The 19333-nt window shown below is 38.7% G+C and overlaps 2 protein-coding genes across 2 annotated transcripts; both read right to left on the bottom strand.

Annotated features, from left to right (window-relative positions):
* Positions 1-656: 656 nt before the first annotated feature.
* LOC101174197 (BCL2/adenovirus E1B 19 kDa protein-interacting protein 3-like) lies at positions 657-4917 on the bottom strand. The gene is made up of 6 exons (XM_004072502.3): positions 4793-4917; positions 3603-3870; positions 3422-3503; positions 3032-3138; positions 2806-2955; positions 657-2038 (listed from the first exon to the last, which is right to left on the bottom strand). The coding sequence occupies exons 1-6, from the start codon at positions 4869-4871 to the stop codon at positions 1990-1992; spliced, it is 735 nt and encodes a 244-aa protein (XP_004072550.1). The 5' UTR covers positions 4872-4917; the 3' UTR covers positions 657-1989.
* A 636-nt stretch (positions 4918-5553) lies between these two features.
* On the bottom strand, positions 5554-18880 carry LOC101157461 (serine/threonine-protein phosphatase 2A 55 kDa regulatory subunit B alpha isoform). Its single transcript, XM_011479371.3, has 10 exons — positions 18568-18880; positions 18153-18230; positions 14858-14955; positions 14457-14622; positions 13404-13516; positions 11569-11746; positions 10731-10895; positions 10264-10433; positions 10082-10173; positions 5554-9180 (listed from the first exon to the last, which is right to left on the bottom strand). The coding sequence occupies exons 1-10, from the start codon at positions 18575-18577 to the stop codon at positions 8901-8903; spliced, it is 1350 nt and encodes a 449-aa protein (XP_011477673.1). The 5' UTR covers positions 18578-18880; the 3' UTR covers positions 5554-8900.
* Positions 18881-19333: the final 453 nt, after the last annotated feature.

Raw genomic sequence — 19333 nt, 5'->3', positions numbered from 1 at the left:
CTTAAGAATCCTTACATTTAATTAAAATATGTTTTTGCATACACCTTACATGCCAGCACCAGTTCTTCAGGGGTTATGTTATTTTTTAGTGTTTTTCCCTCCTGCTAATTTGCTACCAATTCGTCATTAAACAAAACTATGCTGCTCTCATTTCTCACTGGTTTTAACAATACTTTTAGTGAAGCCTTTAAATCCTAAAATGAAAATCTAAACTGGTTTTAAGTCTAATTCAAATTAATAAAATTATATTTTATTTCTATGTAGCCTAAACAAGATCACCTTCAAACAAGGCACCATCCATTTAAACAATGTCCTTCTATATTCATCAAGAGTTTGTGCTTTTTCACCAATTCCGTTAGTTACATGCTTTAAAGCCGTAGTATTCACCAACTTTTGCACTATTCTGTGTACGGTAATCATTTTTAAAAAAAATACCTTGCTGCCCACATGTATTAAATACAAATTTTATATGTGAATAAATAAACTTACCCCCACCCCCCAAAAAAAGAGAAACCAGGTTTAGAGGATACCTAGATAGAAATGTAATATTTTAACCAAATGTCATTTAAATGTTTAAGATAACTTTTGATATATGTAATATGCACAAGTCATGAGGTTTAAAGCAATTATACCAATATCTGTTTTTAAACAAAAGCCACTGTATACAGTACAAACTTTATTCAAATTCCAAAACACTCTGTATTGCACACCAGTCAACTGTACATAAGCCTGCAAGGACCACATGTACACATTATGAGTTATCATCATTTGCATCATGCATTAAATCCTGGTGAAGTGATTTCCAGCCAATAATTTACACAATAGCAGATACTTTTTTCACTATGTTATGACACCATCAGCTTACAAACACTTCTAGAGGATCCATGGTGTCAAGATCCACATTCAGAAATGCATGCACTTTCCTCAGGAAATGATTTTGATCCTCTAGCTGGATGTTTTATTGATACTATACATCATTTTATTCGGTCACACAAAGTGAATTTATTATACACTGAAATCTACATTTAAGTCGGATAACACTCTTCAAGGATGCCCTGCAAATACCCCCTTCTGCTGTGTTGGTGTCCGCTATTTAAACTTTAGCAGTTGAGCAACAAGGAAATACACTTAACACTGCCACAATGCATCAGATAAAACAAACATTAATATCTGCTCTTACAGAAAATATACAATGTGGACAAGTGTTAATCAGGGCAGATCACAGCTTAGATTACACACAACTACATTTTAAAATATCTAAACATATAAGAAAAAAAAGCCTAACTCAAATCACCAATGTGCAAAGGTGAAAGATATAAATTTGGCACTTTGCTACCGCTGTGTTAAAGATATGTAGGCAAAAAATTCTTTAAAATAGCATATAGTCTGGTATATTGCCTTCCACTATCATAAAACAGTCCAACTACTTCATAGTAAAATTGTCAAGCTACATGCCAGATGGTTCAATCAGCCTGTTGACCCTCGAGAAGACAAAGCTGCTGTCAACAGCAACAAGATCAGACTTCAATTCTTAAAAATGTGCAAACTTTAAAAGCTAAACCCAGCGTGCAGCGCCGCTCAACCTCTAAGTCAATGGGCAAAAGTGTTTAGCTCAAAATGTGAGTCTGTTCCCAAACCCAATTTGGTATAGTGCTATTAAATGGTTTATCCTGTCTGGCATTTAGGACAACAAAAGAAAAGCTTTGGGGAAAATAGAACACATACTTGTTGACGTGATGTTTTACATCAAGCAAAGGGAACTTGAAGCCATCAGACAACATAGAAGTGTCTGTTTTTAAAACTAGATTTAAGCCAGTTTACAACAATATGGCCCCTAGCGTCAAAATCCAATGGAGTGAAAGTCCATAACTAATATGAGTACATCTAAAATGTGGCACCTGTTAATGCTGATTGGATAGGAAAGATAGCTTGACTACAGGAGCATGGGTTAAAGGACTTGAAGACATGAGGAGATGCTTCATTTTCTATTCAGTAGGAGCTGGTGGAAGCTGTGGCGATTCTCTTCCCAATGTAGACTCTGGAGGTAAAAACAAAAGATATAAAATCTGTAAAATGTTAACAGCTGAAAGAAAGGGAATTATTTGAATTTAAAATGACAGACGTAAAGAGGTGCTGGTAAAACTGTGGGGGGGGGGGGGGGGGGGTATGTTTTTCTTCCTAAAACTTTACAATGCAACATCAGTTTTAATGCTTTCTAATTCACATACATCAGAAAAAGATACTTTTTTAAAGTTCAGAGTCTGCAGAGGACTTTCAATCAAACTAAAAGCATGTATGCATGATGACAAAAAAAAATCTGAAGCTATTTGACACACGTTCTTGAACATGTGTCTAGCCCATGGTCTTCTCAATGGACAAGCAGGGAGGGGCTTCTTTTTTACTGTTTACTAGCCCACCTACAGTTGGAAACGGCTTGGTGCAAAATCTCACGATTTGGGCACGAAAGTGAAAGGGTTTGGTTCATTGCCAGCAACATTGCAAATGGTGGATATGGATTACCATCATGTAAAACCTTGGTTCATCTGTATTTGAAAACAAATGCAGACGTTGTCAGGCTCGTCGCCGTGTCTTGATTCATCAGGTAAGCCAAACCTATACATCGCTACCAAACTTGCATAGCTACACGTGGACAACAGAGTTGGTCAGTGCTCACAACGCATTATTACGCGCATTTATATAAACTTGACACTGGAAGTGGCCGATTGAACGCATATTGCAGAGGGTGGTGTGTACATAGCTTAGCATGTTATTCCTCAAGGCAAAACTGCAACATTTCTGACTCACCCAATCCCAAGAGCCAAGATGTGGGAGATTAGCAAGGAAGGGATGAAAACTTTGAGGAATTCAGAGGAAAAGATGCCACCTCTCTTCATCACTCCACTCTTTCTCATACTCAGAGATACTGAGCGACGGGGATGCCTGAAGTGAAACTCCCTGAGAAGAATAACCCCAAGAGGATTAACCGAAACACCAGAGAGTCGAATATTCAGAAAGGGAAAGATAAACTTACTTTGGTGGAACATTTTCTGGTCTGCTGGACCAATCAGTGACCCAGTCTACTTCTCTGTTCATCAAAATGTCGTCCTCTCTTTCCTTCTCTGTAATGTCTTCCTCTGACTAGAAAAATATAAATGCAAATACAGCTGAGAAAACAAAAATACTGGGGCCAACTTCAGAAATAATTCCATTTCAATTCACAACTTCACAATTAGATTTGATTTGAACACAATTGTAATAATTATTGATTTATTTGTTAAATTTCCAATCCCAAACTTATTTTGTTTGGTTATGAAAAACTCATTTTCAACTCCAATTAATCAATGTTGCAATGTTAAAGTAAAGATTGATCCTAACTGGATGCATTTCAAAGTTTGACCGTTGATAGATTTGTTGCATTTACCTGACTCCCTCTTAGACTGGACATTTCCACATCAAATGTTATCTGTTCATCATCACGCTCTGGACTTGGAGGTCTGTGAGGACTGTGCCAGCATATTAGGACAATGTAATTACAATAAGTAATCACCATTTGTTTAAAGTTTAGGAAAAAATGTTTTAAAGCACTCTGTGTTACTTCTTACCTATCACAGGAAGAGCTACTTGGGCTGGACTCGTGCTGAGCGTCCAAGAGAATCTTCTCCATGTCTCCATTATGAATAGATGAGGAGGATGGCACATGCTCTAGTCCTCCAATCAAGCTTTCAGCACTTTCAGCTACTTCCAAAGTCTGGAGACTTTGGTTTATGCTCGAGTTGGCATTTATTTGATCTGCGGCAGGTGTTAGTGATAAGCTGATTGGCTCACCCTGGACCCCTGTGTTACCATTCAGCTCCAACTCTACCCAGGAGCCTAAATAAACACAAAGATGAAGGAAATTAACTTGGGTTTGCAGTGTTTGAATGCAAGCAAAACAACTACTTTTCACAGAAACACACAAAAACATGTGACCCACATTGCCCAACGATGAGCATTCATGCCCGCCCCACCTCCCGAGTCTGGTGCAACCATGATGGCATGCCTTTCTTTGTGCCACTGCCCCATAAACCACAATTGAGCAAATTATTTGGGATCTGCGGGTGTGTGAGCCAAAAATATAAACCAAATAAAAGTATGACGAGAAATATTGATATTTAGGGGCACATTTGGTTTATCATTGCCCTCGTTACATAACTGTGACGTACGGGTTGCCTCGACGACATTACAGCTTTGTTACAGTCGAATCTCTATATATATAGTATTTAAATCTACATTATAAACCCGACACACTGTATAAAACCATTTTTAAACGCAAAGTATTGCCTTAAATGTGTTTATGCATTCGTTTGCCCCAATGCACCTTGGGACACATCCAAACGTAGAGTTTTTAAAAGACAGTTACTTTAAAATCAATGCATTTAAATCCTAAACCAATTTTAAATGTTTTTATTATTACTGAGAATCACTTACAAAAAAGGGGGGGGGGGTAACGTTATTGTTTCCTTTGTGTTAAACTTGTTTTCATGTTGATCAAAGCCCACCTCTTTCAGACCGTTGAGCGTGATTGGTTGACTTGAGTGTCAATCAAATACAAACAAAATATAATTGGCTAACATCTCACTGACGTAAAACAACATCATGCTCCGCCACGCCCAGAGAACGAGGAAATTCCATCCGCGGTGCAACTTCCACAATAACATCCCCAGCGCATTTTAAACGTTCAGCAGTGCTGGCGCTCCAAAAAATGTCGCACGGCTTTTGCGGGAAGTGTGAAGTGGTAAGAGAAGAAACGTACCTTGAAGCCCAGGCTCCTCGTTATTGTTTTCGGGAGCTGCAACGGTGGACATGTTGTCTACACTTCTAACGTTTAACATGACACGCAGACAGACTGTGAAGTGCGCAAGCGCAGGGTCCAGCCGGGGACCGTACCCCTCCCTTTCCTCCTGTAAATAAAGTCTGAATCATATCACCAAACTCTTAAAATTGATTTTCAACAAGGAAAAAAGTGCATTCGGCTATAAACAAATCTAATTTTATTAGAAAAAACTTTTATCCCAGTGTGACTTTATTTTTAGACATCTTAAAGTGTATACTTTGTGTAAATAGCAATCAAGTTTTATTTTATTTTTTTAAATTTCATGTTTACTTTTCATACTTTCACAAAGTGACAAAGTCTGAGTACACTTTTCTGCTTTAATATCTGATGAAAATAGTCTGGGATTAATGTTTGGTCATCATTTCTCTTTAAGACCATTTCAAAACGGATCAAGGCAATAAGTTTTCCTAAGAGTCTTTGTAGTTTCTTTCAGAGCCTCAAATCAATACATGAAGATGATACAATGTGGCAAAATGCACAAAAATGTTAATTGTTAGCTTTAATTTTTTTAAATAGAAACTAGCAGCTCTGTTTATTGTAACACAGGTTATGAATACCTGAAACAGGTCTATAAAATAAAAATGTATCTAAGCTATAAGGAGGGGAAAAAGTACCACTAAAGCTTAAAACAACTCTGTATTAACAGGAACATTTATCAAAAGCTGCGTAAAAAACAGAAAGAGGGGTCACAAAAGTGTTTTATTAAACCCTGAGAGACCAACACTCAACAGGAGGTTAACATCATTTTAGAAACCGGCTGATATTGTGAAGAGACACATTTAGATACAAACACCGTATATGATTTATTATTATGCTCCAGGACATCTCATGTCCTGAAGGACTTGAAGGATTATTACAAATGTATAGAAGTAGTTAAACCAGTATTTGATCACAAGAGGTTAAGCCATTATTAAAGACAGACATCATGAGATGCCATTAAATACGATCAGTTCATTTCCATTCACTTTTCCTGTAAGACGTGAAAATGAGCAAGAATAGATATGAGTTGACATCAAGTTTGTGACACTTGTGCTTTTTGCAGAATGTCAGCCCTCAAAATATATAGTGGTAATGCCAGAATTTAAAGCAGCCGGGATTTTTTTTTGGCAAATGATACAAAAGAACAATCAGTCCATCAGAGCATTTCAATACCATAAAAACAACAAAAACACACACACATAACAATTGTGATCTTAAAATGTAAACATCACAGTCTCACTGAAAACCTGCTGAAATGGCGCTTTCATGGTAGGGCTGACAAGCAAATACTGCAGGTAAGAGACAAGTTTCCCCCTGAATGTATACTTTTCCCTGGACCTATAGGGGTCCAAAATCTGTTTGCAAAAGCAGGAATCACAGGGATGCAGTGTGCCGACATTCAGTCATGGACAGGCCTCGCATACGCCAAAAAAACACAAAAACAAACGTACAACAGTCAAAGGATCCAACTAGTCAATTCCCCCTGGACTTAGATCTCACCCCTGAACTGCACTGGATGTTTTTTTACAGCCTTAAAAAATAAAAAATAAAAATGCAGCAGCAAAATACAACAAAACAAAAGATTTTCCTCTGATTCACAGTGTGTGAACACATGTCAGCCTGTGGCATTGTTTATAAGATTAGTGTGCTGCTGTGCTTCAGTACCAACAGGGTCACTGCTGCTGGTACTTCAGTGCTTAAGCCTTGTGCTATCTTGTGGGGTCAAAATGACCCCACCCTTACATTGAAGTGTTCTCCCTACAATGACAAAGGTGGATAAAGGTGGAAAGATTTCATGTAATCCATGGACACCAGTGAAGATCACAAATCATTGAAGAAAAAGATTCAGAGCACTGTCTAGTGGGTCTAGATGACCCAACTCCCAATGTTAAAGTGCCTTGGATAGCACAAGGGTTAAAGGAGCAGACTGAAAAGGTCAAGTTCATCTACACACAGTAGAGGAGCAGGAAGGCATTTTCTAATCCGTCTTCTGATACGACTAACGTTAGACCCTTTAGCAAGAAGTAGTACACCAAGTTTATTTCATTAGGTATACTTGAGTTTATGTCTAGATAGTGTACTATAGACCTAGTACGTGTAGAGTAGGAAGTATACTAACTGAATACTTCTTCAGACTAAATTGGAACATTTTAAGATTTTATAACTGGAAATACAGTAAAGTCAGGCATGGAGGGGTTACCACCCTTTAACAAGTCAGATTCTCAGGGTTCTCTCATGAAAAACAACCAGCCTTTTGGTCAGATCTCTGGGTCGCGAATAGAGCTGAGGAGCTAACGCAGGTGTGGTGGGACAGGTACGCCCTAGAAAACATGCAGCACAGGGACATCGGATGATCAAAAACAAGGCCCTCAGAATTCAGAATCCAGAGTCACACATGCACACACACACAACTTCTAGTGGTTCATATTAGGTACTCACATCTAAAGTACTGATTTAGAAGTTAATCTGCTTCGTCTTTTAGAGACTGTTCTCATATAACCTCTGTTTCAAAAAATAATATAACCTTCAGCTCCCCAAAAATGTTTTTAATATTGATCAAAATGCTGCATGAAAAAAACTTTCTGACCAGCTCTCCAGCAGTCAAACTGACAGGAAGCTGCAGAAATGTCCAGAAATGAGACTGTAATGATATTGCTATTCTTCGAGGTAAAGTAGCTTTTCATAAACAAAACAGTTCTCGGTTCTGGTACCAGAAACTACAGCAGAATCCGGCCGCTGCAACTTCACATGATCTGGTCCTGAGCTTAGTAAGAACACAAGTGCAAGGATGCCCGATTGGAGTTCATTCTTGATAAACTACTTCAACTTCAGATCCACCGGATCCTTAGGCCTAACTAGCCGATCCATGTGCTCGTCGGTTTCGTGCTCAAAGGAGAATTTCCTGATTTACAAAATGGATTTTTCAGTCGACACAATCAAAGTAGACAAGAAAACAAAAGGTAAATATCTACTGGGATCTGGTACCTCTGAGACCAGGGGGCCATTTCTTAAAGCACTTTTCTCTAATAACAATTAAAAAAAAGTTTAAACTATGTAGTTTCACCTTCATCAAATAAATAACAAAAAAAGCGGACTAATTTTTACAGTCAGGTGTTTCGAAAACGATTTCATCTCAACATTCTTAGTTTAATTTGGCATGACGTTGGCTTTTTCAGAGAAAAATACTAAATAAAACCAAACCAAGTGTATTTTCACAGCACTTAGATAATAAAAATCGTAATAAACCACTAAAGCTGAGGAAGGCTGCAACTTCTGATTAAGGAAGAGGACTCAGCTGGAGAGGTGAAGGATAACCTGTAAGAGAGCAGCCAGTACTGCTCAGTCCCACTCCAAGGTTTGTCTGAACGAGGCCAAGAGGAAGATTTCCCCCCAACGTGTTCAGAGTTTCTCTGATGAAGTTCATCTGTGAAAATGTCTGAAATTTTTTAATCCACTTTGATATCTATCGGGTGAAACCAACACCCCTGATGATCAACACAAAAGTTGCTCCTGTGTTTTTGTGAGATGAATGTAAAAAAACAGGACCTGATGTTAAAGTCCAACTCTGATCGACTGTCGGCTTTACAGAAATGTCCGAAAAACGAGTTAAGCGTGGTAAGACCCGACCGTTGTCTCTACAACAGGAAGGAGGCGATGACGTCTGCGCTAACAGTGCTTTGGACCAGTACAACAACAAAAAAAAAGATGCTTAAAATAAGACACTTAAACTCATAAAACATAGCTACAAAAACAAAATCTAAAGACCATGACATAATAGTGATCAAGTCGCCATGGCACAGCGGTACAAAGGAACATTTCCCCTTATTCAGGGATGTAGTGGTTCAGCTAACAGTAATTTTTTAGCTCATAATGGAGGTTCTGCACAGTCTAAAAACCCCCCAGAGTTATATGATTGGGAAGTAGTTTGCCACATACTAATCAAAATTCATGGAGAATCCCCCCAAAAAAACAACTATCATTTGATCTGTGTATGCATCAGAGCAAAGGGGCTGACGTAGACACTGGGAACGGAGCGATTTAGGGAGTGCTAGTTCAGTTTATCCTGAAAAATGTACAGATTGTTGGTGGTGGCTACGGCGATGATGTTGTCCAGAGGATGCCAGGCTGTGTGGATAATCTTTTTGCTGAAGTCCAGACTGTCCACACTGATCTCATCCTTTTTGCGCTTCCCACCTGTGCTTATTTTGCGAGGCTTGAGGATGGATCGCGGCCGACTGTTTTCCCGCGACGCTTCGTAGGTCACGTCCTGCTGATAGCCTCGGTCGAACATCCTGAAGAAGTTATTGTAAGAACCCGTCATCACAACACTGCAGGAAGCACAAGAGAGGAGGAGTTAGTGTCTTCACACATTATTCACTACATTAATCTACTAAAACAACTAGTTACAAAGAACTAACTAATGTAATCTGGGATATGATATTCCAGTCTATTAAACAGTAAAACTTTCAGTTTTTACTTCTATTCTATTCTATTTGAAGGGATCAGTTCAGATGAACTACCAACTCCAATGAAAATTATGTTCTTTTCTGATGATGGAGGACATGTATTAAGAAAATTAAGCATAAAAATGAATTTCTGAGTACCGGTATTTCTTTTTTCAAATCATTGTTAATCAAGAGCAGATGGAAAATGCCACTTACAAAAAAAAACAAAAAAGCCTATTCGTAAACAAAAAAAGACAATGAGCGGGCCACAAGCTTCCTGCTCCGCTCCATTCTGATGCATCCGTCTTTGTTTTCCTCGTCTGAGCTGGTATCTGCCTGAAATACTGTACGGCTGGACAGCTCCAGTACTGATTGCCATTTTATTTTTTTCCTGTAATGTGAGGTTAGGGGTATGAGGGGCCGTAAACTAGAGGGAGAGCATGTGAACAGAGAGCTCTCAGAAACGAGGGGGTTGATCTCTACCAGTAACTCTGCAGAAACTATGTCCTAGAAAAAGAACGTTTTTTTTTTATTTGGGCTAAAAGCTTCATAATCACAATTAGAAGAGCACTGGTAACGCTTTGAAAATAGATTAAAACATGATCGGAGTGGGACTTTAGAGATACTAAATAATCTCTAAAGGGAAAAAAAAGTACAACTGAACTGGATTTAACCGTTACATTTTTCCAATAGTCTTGTTTTTTTTGTTCTTGTCCACCAACAGATGTTGTCGATCCTGATTTCAGACTAATAAATCAAACTACAAACAACATGTGGCACTCACCTGTCATTCCCATTCCAACAGCATTCAAACTTGTCAAAAATGCAGTCATTCTCATAAAGTGAACACAATTTACTCCTGAGATATTCATGCACCTGTCAAAGTAAAGAAACAAGAATGAAGCTAACAATTCACAAGCTCAGCTCCTGAAAAAGCTCTTCCAACACGTTCCATTAGACGCAGACCTGATACGTTTCAACTGGGCGAGTCTCCATGCAAAGATCCCAGATCTTGATGGAGAGATAATCGCGCGTCATCATGTAGCGTCCATTATTGCTGAACTTCACATCAGAAATAGATGAGATGATTTCAGAAAAGAATGAACGGTTGTTTGGGTCTTCAGGCTCCTCAAACACTAAACAAAAACAACAAAGTTTATTAGAGGTGCAGTTTAAACTCTTTAAAAACTAACGTGTGTTGAGTTTTACTCAGGAAAAATACAAAACTTAAGAATATGAGATGACCATCAGATTTAGGTTAATCATTTGTAAAATATAATCAATTGTATGCAGTCTTTCCACACAATTATGATAAATCCTCCAAGAGTGTATGTTAGTAAGGACACCTTGAACTGGTAAAACCCATTGGTCAAGTGTTTTAGGGGAATTTTAAATGTTTACAATTTGGAATATAGGTAAAGAAGCTGAAATACGTTTAGTGTGCTTGTCACACAGCGCTGACGCCCTCATGTCGCACATTCGGATGGTTCCCTTGCTGCTGCTGTAGACAAACGTGTTGCACTGATTGGGGTGGAACTCAGCGGCTGTGATCACTTCGGTCAAATCCTCCATATTTGCAGGTTTTATGTCAACAATGTCTAAAGAACTTGGGTTAAGTTGATTTTAAAAATCGGCATTTTCTATAACCTCAAATGAAAAAGGACACACAACAAAAGTATTGAAGTACTAATACTGGATCTCCGCACTGCTCAACAGCTACTGCAGAATTTTCTATTTCTTTACAAACAATGTTGTCCTCAAAACAAATACATGCCCTTTACTGTACTGTAATGGATCCTTTTAGTCCACATAAAAAATTTAAAAAAAGTAAAGGAGACCAAAGGTTTGGCGACATCTTGTGGTGGCATAAGGAACAACACATGAAGTCACTGGTAGAATTCTCGTTGGTGCTGTCTTCTTATAACCCTTGTGCTATCCAAGGCACTTTAACGTTGGGAGTTGGGTCATCTAGACCCACTAGACAGTGTGCTGAACCTTTTTTCTTCATTGATTTGTGATCTTCACTGGTGTCCATGGATTACATGAAATTTTTCCACCTTTATCCACCTTTGTCATGGTATGGAGAACACTTCAATGTAAGGGTGGGGTCATCTAAGATAGCACAAGGGCTAAACAGCACGGCAAGAACTGACTGCTTCAAAAAATAAAACGTGGAATAGTACAAACACGACACAGACATTGTTGCTGCTATAACATATCTGTCTTGTATTTTAAACGGTGCCCATAAATATGTGGATGTCAAAAGGATACTAAAGCTGCGGTCCGTTATCTCCTGATGCCAGAGGTTAATGCGCAGGTCGTCTGCAGAAAGATAGGTCTCACAATCACTGTTAATGGAGATGGAATTGATATGATAGGTGTGAGCGTTTGCAAACACTCGTCTGGGGCTGGCTTCCACCATCAAATCCATCGGCGTTAATACTGGGACCTGCAAAGAGATGCAGTCAAGACTCTGATCAGTAATTCACATTTTGAGATACGGTATTTTATAATAAAAATAAATGAAACCAGCCTTTTAAAACAGCAAAGCCTTTCAATAGGTTCAGTGAATATAAACAATAACCCCCAAAAACTATAAATCGATTCACTTGATTAATTCCAAAATTGTGTAAAAGAAATCTGAAACCAAAAAAAAAAACTGAAACTCAAAAAAATCCTGAAACTACTTTCCATAGCAAAGCTTTACTGTTTTATAAACACGATGGCTTGCTCACATCACGCATTAAAAAGTGATAACGCCCAGTGATAACTGCACGCCTAAAAAAGAAGTTGTGGTCTCATAGCTTAAATGTTCTGTATCACTTCTTTAAAACAAACTTTTGCTTCATCATCTGGACAAAAACGGTAAGACGTAAACTTTCTCTCTGAACTGACGCTTTATTTATGACATCATGACGACCAGCATATATACCCCTTCCCTACCCGCTGCAGTCGAGATCGGAGGTCAGTGCCGTCTCAGCCGACTAAGTGGCCGCACCACAAAACAAAGTCTGCTTTTTGTCAAAAAAGTGATCCAAACCGGAAATAACAACAAGAATAAAGTACTAAAAACTGATTGAATATTTCTTTCTTTTGTAAGGGACCATGGTGTAAGCAGGTTAATGGTCTTCAAAGTGTGCATTATCAGAAATGAACCATCCTCCGCTTCGCGTCAGATGGTTCAGGCTTCCACGTCGTGCGTTTATTTCTTTGTCGGCCATTATCCCTTACATAATCAATTTCATAAACTGATCAATAACACTGTTCTGGAAGTCCTGGTCTGTTCTGACACCCTGCAGTAACATTAAGCCTTAAATTGAACTCAACATATTTTTTCTTTAATCTCAAATGATTACATGTAATAATATGTACAGCTTTTTTCTATGTTTTGCCAAAATCCTTAAAAAAATATGTATAAAAGCAATGAGCAGTTCGTGTTTTCTTATTTTTTTCTTAAAGTGTGAAGTCTTAATACTTGTCATTCAGGTCTATGTCTGGAAAGGCTGACTCAAGTCTCAACAATCTTTACTCGTAAATAATTATCTGGGGAAAGTTTTTAATCTGGATTAACAGAATTATTTTCCGGATCATTTTAATAAACTGGATTCTCCTTACCAGCTAAAACAAACTAAAGGCCCCTGCTTTTAAGTTGCTGCTTTCAGGTTCTTGGTTACGAAGAAGTGATCAAGTTACAGCTTTAAGTTTAGAAACGTTTACTTACTTTTTGATTTCAATCTTCAGTTGTAGTGTTAAATCCCTGAACTATTACAAAGACTTCTTTTTAACCCTTAATCACAGAAGATGTCACCTGAATAACACCCGTTCTTGGACATAATGTAACTCTCTGACCGTTGAGGCATCAATGTGAATCAGCCGATCCTGAGGCAGGGAAAAGCCGCTTCTCGTGTCGGCTTTGCACCGATGTGCAGCACATTTCTAACACGAAGCGTTGCATGCCGGTGCGGAGCTGCTTTTCTCTGCGACAGAATCGACTGATGGACGTCCGCTGGAATCACGTCAACTGCGTAAACGGTCAAAGAGTTATGGATCGTCATGAGAATGTAAACACTGGAGCTAAAGCATCCATGCAGGCGGTTCATACAGACCCTTAGTGCAGTGATAGTATTGGGGTCTTTGTATCGCCCATCCTCCTCTTTCAGGTTGTAGCCCTCTGGTCTTTTGTCACGTTCACTAATTTTCCACAGTTTGATAGTTTTATCTGCCAGTGACAAAAAAAATGTAAAAAGACCAGTCAGAAGGAAAATTTAGATCACAAATGTAGCTCTGCTAGTGTTAGGTCAAACTAGAGGAAACTGATGTTTCAAGTGATTCTATTTTAAAAGCAAATAAAAATAGAAAAAGAAAATGAAAATCATAAAAGTAAAAACCCAAATAAAATTTTAAAGTAAAAATGGATTCAAATACATCCTGTTAAATTTGAGAGAAAATTAATTTAAGTAAGTAAATAAAAAATTAAGAGAGGGAAAAAGGGACATGCAAGGCGGTAGTGGGCGTGGTGTCAATCAAAGTTCCAGCTGTGCGCACCGGAGCTTGTTTGGATGAGGTGCATGCGTAGTGCCAGATTAGACCGAGCTTGAGAGAGATTGGAAAACGTGTGATCCATCTCACCAATCTAGTCCGAAAATCTAGTTAAAAAGCTTCAAAACTACGGAGGCAGCCGGTAAGCCCTAATTCTGGTGATCCACGGTGCGCTTAAGCGCCGGCTGCCACGTCAGCGCAAATGTTTGTTTAGTCTTCCATTGAATGTCATTCACAAAAGCACTACTATTTATGAAATATATTTATTTATTGCTGTATTTTCAATGAATTCTGGTAACTATGAAGTTAACTTTTAATAAATGAATTGTGTGAGTTGAGTTAATTCTGGAACCAGGACTTTAACATTTGATTAATGTTATATTTTTATTGCTGTATTTATTTTGGTAAATAGATAAAATATTATGTCTTGTTCAGGTTTTTCACCATACGTAACCAGCACCACCATTGCTGTCTAAACCTCTCAAGAAATTGAATAAACAGATCATAAAGGAGAAGTGTGTCTGGATGTGAGTTCCTACTTTGCAAACTCCGTGGATGCTTTCCCCTTTCAAGTGGGGCATAATAACTTGACAGCTAAAAGGAATATATCAATGACTGACCATTAGTAGACAGCAGGAAGTGTGCTGCATTCTTCTGGGGTAACCATCGAATCTTGTTGATCTTCTCCTCGATCTCCAGGCTTTTCAGGTAGTCAAACTCGGGCTCGTGGCTCTGGAAGGTGCTGTAAACATTGTACTCCCCTCGGCGCAGAGGCTGGTTCTTACTCTGAAAAATGACACATCGCATTTTAAATTGGATCTGGAATATGGTCTAAACAAGCTGATATCCAGAATTAATGTTGTGGGAGTCAGGATTCAATATTTAACCTATTTTTTACAACTTTTTCCTTTTTGTTAATTTTTCTGTTCAGTTAGGTAATTTTTCTTCTAACTAAAGACGTTGTGGTTGTAACCAACTTAAAAACTGAACACACTGAGACGGAAACACTGCTTCAACAGACCTCCGGCTCCTGCTGGAAGATCACAACACGCCCGCCCTTGTCTCCGGTGGCAAGCAGCTCTCCAGATTGGTTGAATTCCACCGTGGAAATGATGTCAGCTGCAAATCCAAAAACACAAGTTTAGTCAATTTTTTAAAAACTAATTTAGATATAATTAAGAAATATTCATGTCTATGACCAAAAAAATGATGTTTTTCATAAGTGTGTGAGTGTTCTCAAAAAGATCATTTAAAAGATGCACAAAATGCGTTTGTATGTTTGTAATTTGATATTCTTTTAGCTCTACTGCACAACAGGTTGTGATGCACTCACGTTTTAATACAAAATCAACATGAGCTACTGAGCCCTTTAAAAGCAACGGCATTTTAGACCAAAATGCTTCCCAATCGAAGAATTTAAACTTGTATCCAACGTGATTACCGCAAAGTAAAGATAAAAAAAAGGTGAGTAGGTATGAGGATACATGTTATTTATAATAAAACATGATAATGAAAACAGGGATATTTGGTTTGGTTGATTTTAATTTTGGTTTGGTGATTTTTGGTGTGTACTTTTTTTACTTATTTATATATTTTTTTAAAAAGTGGATCACATGTCACTTTTGCAGCTGTATTTATTTTTATTTTATTTGAATGTCATCTCTGAATGTCCTTCTTGCTGCTGCAGATGAGTGAATTTCCCCATCGTGGGATAAATAAAGTTATCTAATATCAAGCTTTAATGTGAATAAAAAGTAAATTACAAATAAATCGATCTGAAGGAAGTAGTTTTTTCTTTTGGGGGGGGGGGGGGGGGTATACAGATATTGTTTAGCATTTCATTCATTTAAGACTTTTGAAAAGTTACACACAGCTAAAAAATAAGGGTGGACCTGATCTGGAGGACGTCTGTAATCCTCTAAGTCTAACGTTTTTTGCAGGACATTTCAGACCTCAACACTAAACGTTTTGCAGTGCTTCCTCTTTACAAACATGTGGCCCTTTTTCAAAGGAAAGCTTCAGCACAAATGTCACTGTCCAACAATTCATCTCTGTTAACAGAGCGGCACCCCTCTTGGCTGACAATGGTGTCGATCCCATCCTAACACTCCACTTTCAGCCTGAAACAACCGGACTCCTCACAATCTGTGGTGGAGTGTAAAGCCCAACACCTCATTGAGGGGGGGGGGGCTCATGTGTGTCAGCGTGAGACGATGCACAACGTAAGGCAGTGAGAGAAGCCTTCCCAATTCATCTACACTTCTCAAACAAAGGCTTCTACAGAAGACAACACTCAATGGATGATGTTTGAACGTCTTCATAGCTGAACATCATCGTCCGGTTGGAGATGAGATAAACATGAACACAAATTCCAAATAAGTACTTTATTTACACATCAGGATGAGGGAGAATAGCAATAAAATATCTTAGCTTAGACAGAAAGTAAAACCGAAACCCATCCTTTACTACCCATTACTACTTTTACAAGTTTTTCCCAAATCATGCAAAGGGAATGTGTCTGTTTTCTATTCCTATTCATATTTATACAAGCATTTTTGGCATGGTTGTATCTTTTTTGAGTTTAAAACATATATTATTTATTCTGTAAAGCCCTTTTTGTTACCAACACATGAAACATGCTTTAAAACTAAAGTTTGATTTACACAACTTACATCAAGATTTAATATAATAATGTTGTAATAATTATACTAGTCAGTGCATTAAAAAAAATCTCAATTGTTTGTAGCATGGCTCTTTGCCAAAAAAGGAATAAATATCACCAACTGGCTGTAAATTAGCATGATTTTCTAATGCAGTTTGGATCAAATGTTGCCTTTATTCCTATGAAACATCAAAATGTTCCTGACATGCTGGAAAGTGGGAGGAATTATGGCTCCAGTCAACAGAGAGGTCAGATTACATCTTGAAGGCAGAGGTTGTGTGTTGTGTTTTCATTATTGTCTTGAATCTGAGAGTAGCCATGACATGAACACTAGGATGGTTTAAAGACAAGAAAACTGTGCTTTTGGTGCTTTTTAAATGTTCTCGTGGCATTTTTGATGATAAAAGAAACATATATGTAAAGAAAAGTGTGCTTAAAATTGCATTTCTGAGTATTTCTTCATTTAAATTGTTATGAATCAGCCATTTAAAATGCTTGTGGGTATGATGTAGACGCTACTACGGCGAGCCACTAGCTCCCTGTTCTGCTCCATTCTGACTCATCCACTTATGTACGATGCATCAGATCCATGATCTAACAGATCCATGTAAGTCTTTGTTTTCCTCGTCTGAGCTGGAATCAGGCTCAAAACTGTACGGCTGGATAGCGCCAATATTGCTCGCCATTTTTGTTGCATCGCTACTGTTAAGTCGTGGTTGACCTAACAGTAGTTGTGAGGGGCTGTAAGCTAGCGGGAAAGCACATAGACAGATGGAGGATGGGAAGGGGGTGGGCTCACCCCGGACCAGCAGTCCCGCCAACAACTCAGAGGCAATTTTATATTGAACTACTGCTACTCTGCAGTAACTTTCCGAGAAAACAGTTTTTTATCCTCCATGAAAAAAACCCCGTCATTTTCTAGGGTAGTTGATGTTGGCGTGGAGAAACCCCGCCCCCCTTTCCGTTACCCATAACTGAGTGCTCTAATTACATACACTCTTGCTAGCTTTCAGCCCCTCACAACCCCAATGTGACATTACCAGTGCATCAAAAATGGCGAGCAATTTTGCAGCTATCCAGCTGCACAGTTTACAGGCAGATTCCAGCTCAGACGAGGAAAACAAAGACGTCCATGGATCTGTTTGTCTATAAGTGAATGCATCAGAATGGAGCGAAGCAGGGAGCCCAGCATATTTAACGTGTCAAAACTACAATCTTTCCAACTACATTTTTTCATCTGCTCTGGATTCACAACGTTTTGAATAAAGAAATCCTCAGAAATGCAATTTTATGCTGTATATGTCCTCCATCATGAGAAAAACGCCACAAGGACCTCCAACACTAAAAAGATCATTTTCAGTGTGTTTGTTTGCCAAATCTTATAACGTTTTAAATGGTTTGTGTTTCTTTAAAAGCATTTTGAATTAACAGCCTTTGGGCACCGAAAGATATGCAACTAAAGCTGTCCTGCTTATGACGTCATTAATACCTGAGGACAACAGCAAAAGGCAGAACATGTAACATAGTTGGTGCACAGTGTGCACTTTTTAACAGCAAAGCCAGCACGCGCAGGGAAGACCACCAGACACGCACGCATGCTCAGTTGGAATCGGTCAGAAAGACTGATCGCATTAGACGCAGAACACGGACTTACCTTCGGCGACATCGTCATCCATCGCTCCCTTGACCTGGGAAAAGCACCACTGCACATCGCTGCTCCCTCCACCGGGCCCTGCACACACAACACGACCCAAGTTTGGACACAGCACCACACTCAACTTCATCTCACGCATTAGCCAGGGTGCGAACTTCATTTTAGACACTTAGGAGGCGGGAAACCCCCCGAATTCATACAAAATTTTCCAGCAAACTATACATTAAATTTGAAGAGTTTGGACACTTTCAGTTTCACTGTTTAACAATGTGTGTCTTGTACTAGTAATTAGCCAGCTAGCTAGCCTGGGGTGGTTCATCACATTTAAAGGACACAACCTACTATTAATGACAAACATAGTAATTTCTGTGAATGGTTGAAATATCAGAACACAGTCTTTATTCTGTGGTTTTACCTGCCATCATGAGGAGCTGTCTGTAGCGGGCTGTGGCCCTGAACCGAAACAGAGCTGACCCGGGTAAGATGATGAGAGAGGTTCTGACGAAGCGACAGCGAGGGAAAGAAGATGAAGTGCCGTTAGTAACTTCCACGGTCCACAGCCCCGATGTTGCAAATGATTCGAACCGGTTTTCAGTCAAACAAATAGTCGTTCAAGTCTCCGAACCGGTTTTCCGACTTTGCGTTCTACTTTGAGATTTCCCTCGCTTCTGCTTCTTCCAATATTACATTTTCAAAATGGCGCAGCGCGGGCGGAGTGCAGCAAAGATCAGAAAGAGAAGACGGTGTTCCCCCAAAAAATGTAAACAAACCACTTTTTAAAAAGCCTTGCTGCTGACGAGAAAGGAATTAACGCAAAAATATTTATTATTTGCTTAAGATTTACCTCTGATACAAAGAATATATTCTTTATAAAGCATTGTAAGGAATGTATTCCGCCCCTGTGTATTGTTTCAGGGAAGGAAATCAAACACACACCCCAGAAAAGGGGCGCATTTAGAAAAAAAGGAGCCCCTAAACGATGACGTGAAGTTAAGTGGGAAAAATATTTATTCATTTATTTCAGAGAAGTTTTTTATTTTTATATATCTTTTTTTTATCTATCTATATATACACCGTACACACACACACACACACACACACACACACACACACACACACACACACACACAAAGACACATATCAAAATCAATTTTGCAGTGTGGCACATGACTTCTACTTGT

This window comes from Oryzias latipes, chromosome 9 (assembly GCF_002234675.1).
Source record: "Oryzias latipes chromosome 9, ASM223467v1".
NCBI classification, from domain to species: Eukaryota; Metazoa; Chordata; class Actinopteri; order Beloniformes; family Adrianichthyidae; genus Oryzias; species Oryzias latipes.
This window is presented reverse-complemented; position numbering and strand designations above follow the sequence as displayed.

Bases quoted from the DNA above. Each gene is read 5' to 3' on its own strand.
- LOC101157461 (XM_011479371.3), bottom strand. The intron at 10,434-10,730 runs GTATTTCAGCTT...GTTTTTGTTTAG, and splicing joins GTGTGACAAGCACACTAAAC to TGTTTGAGGAGCCTGAAGAC. The intron at 9,181-10,081 runs GTGAGTGCCACA...TGCTTCCTGCAG, and splicing joins TGTTGGAATGGGAATGACAG to TGTTGTGATGACGGGTTCTT.
- LOC101174197 (XM_004072502.3), bottom strand. From the start codon at position 4,871: ATGTTAAACGTTAGAAGTGTAGACAACATGTCCACCGTTGCAGCTCCC. The intron at 3,871-4,792 runs GTACGTTTCTTC...GTGTTTATTTAG, and splicing joins CGAGGAGCCTGGGCTTCAAG to GCTCCTGGGTAGAGTTGGAG. The intron at 3,139-3,421 runs GTAAATGCAACA...ATATTTTTCTAG, and splicing joins CCAGTCTAAGAGGGAGTCAG to TCAGAGGAAGACATTACAGA.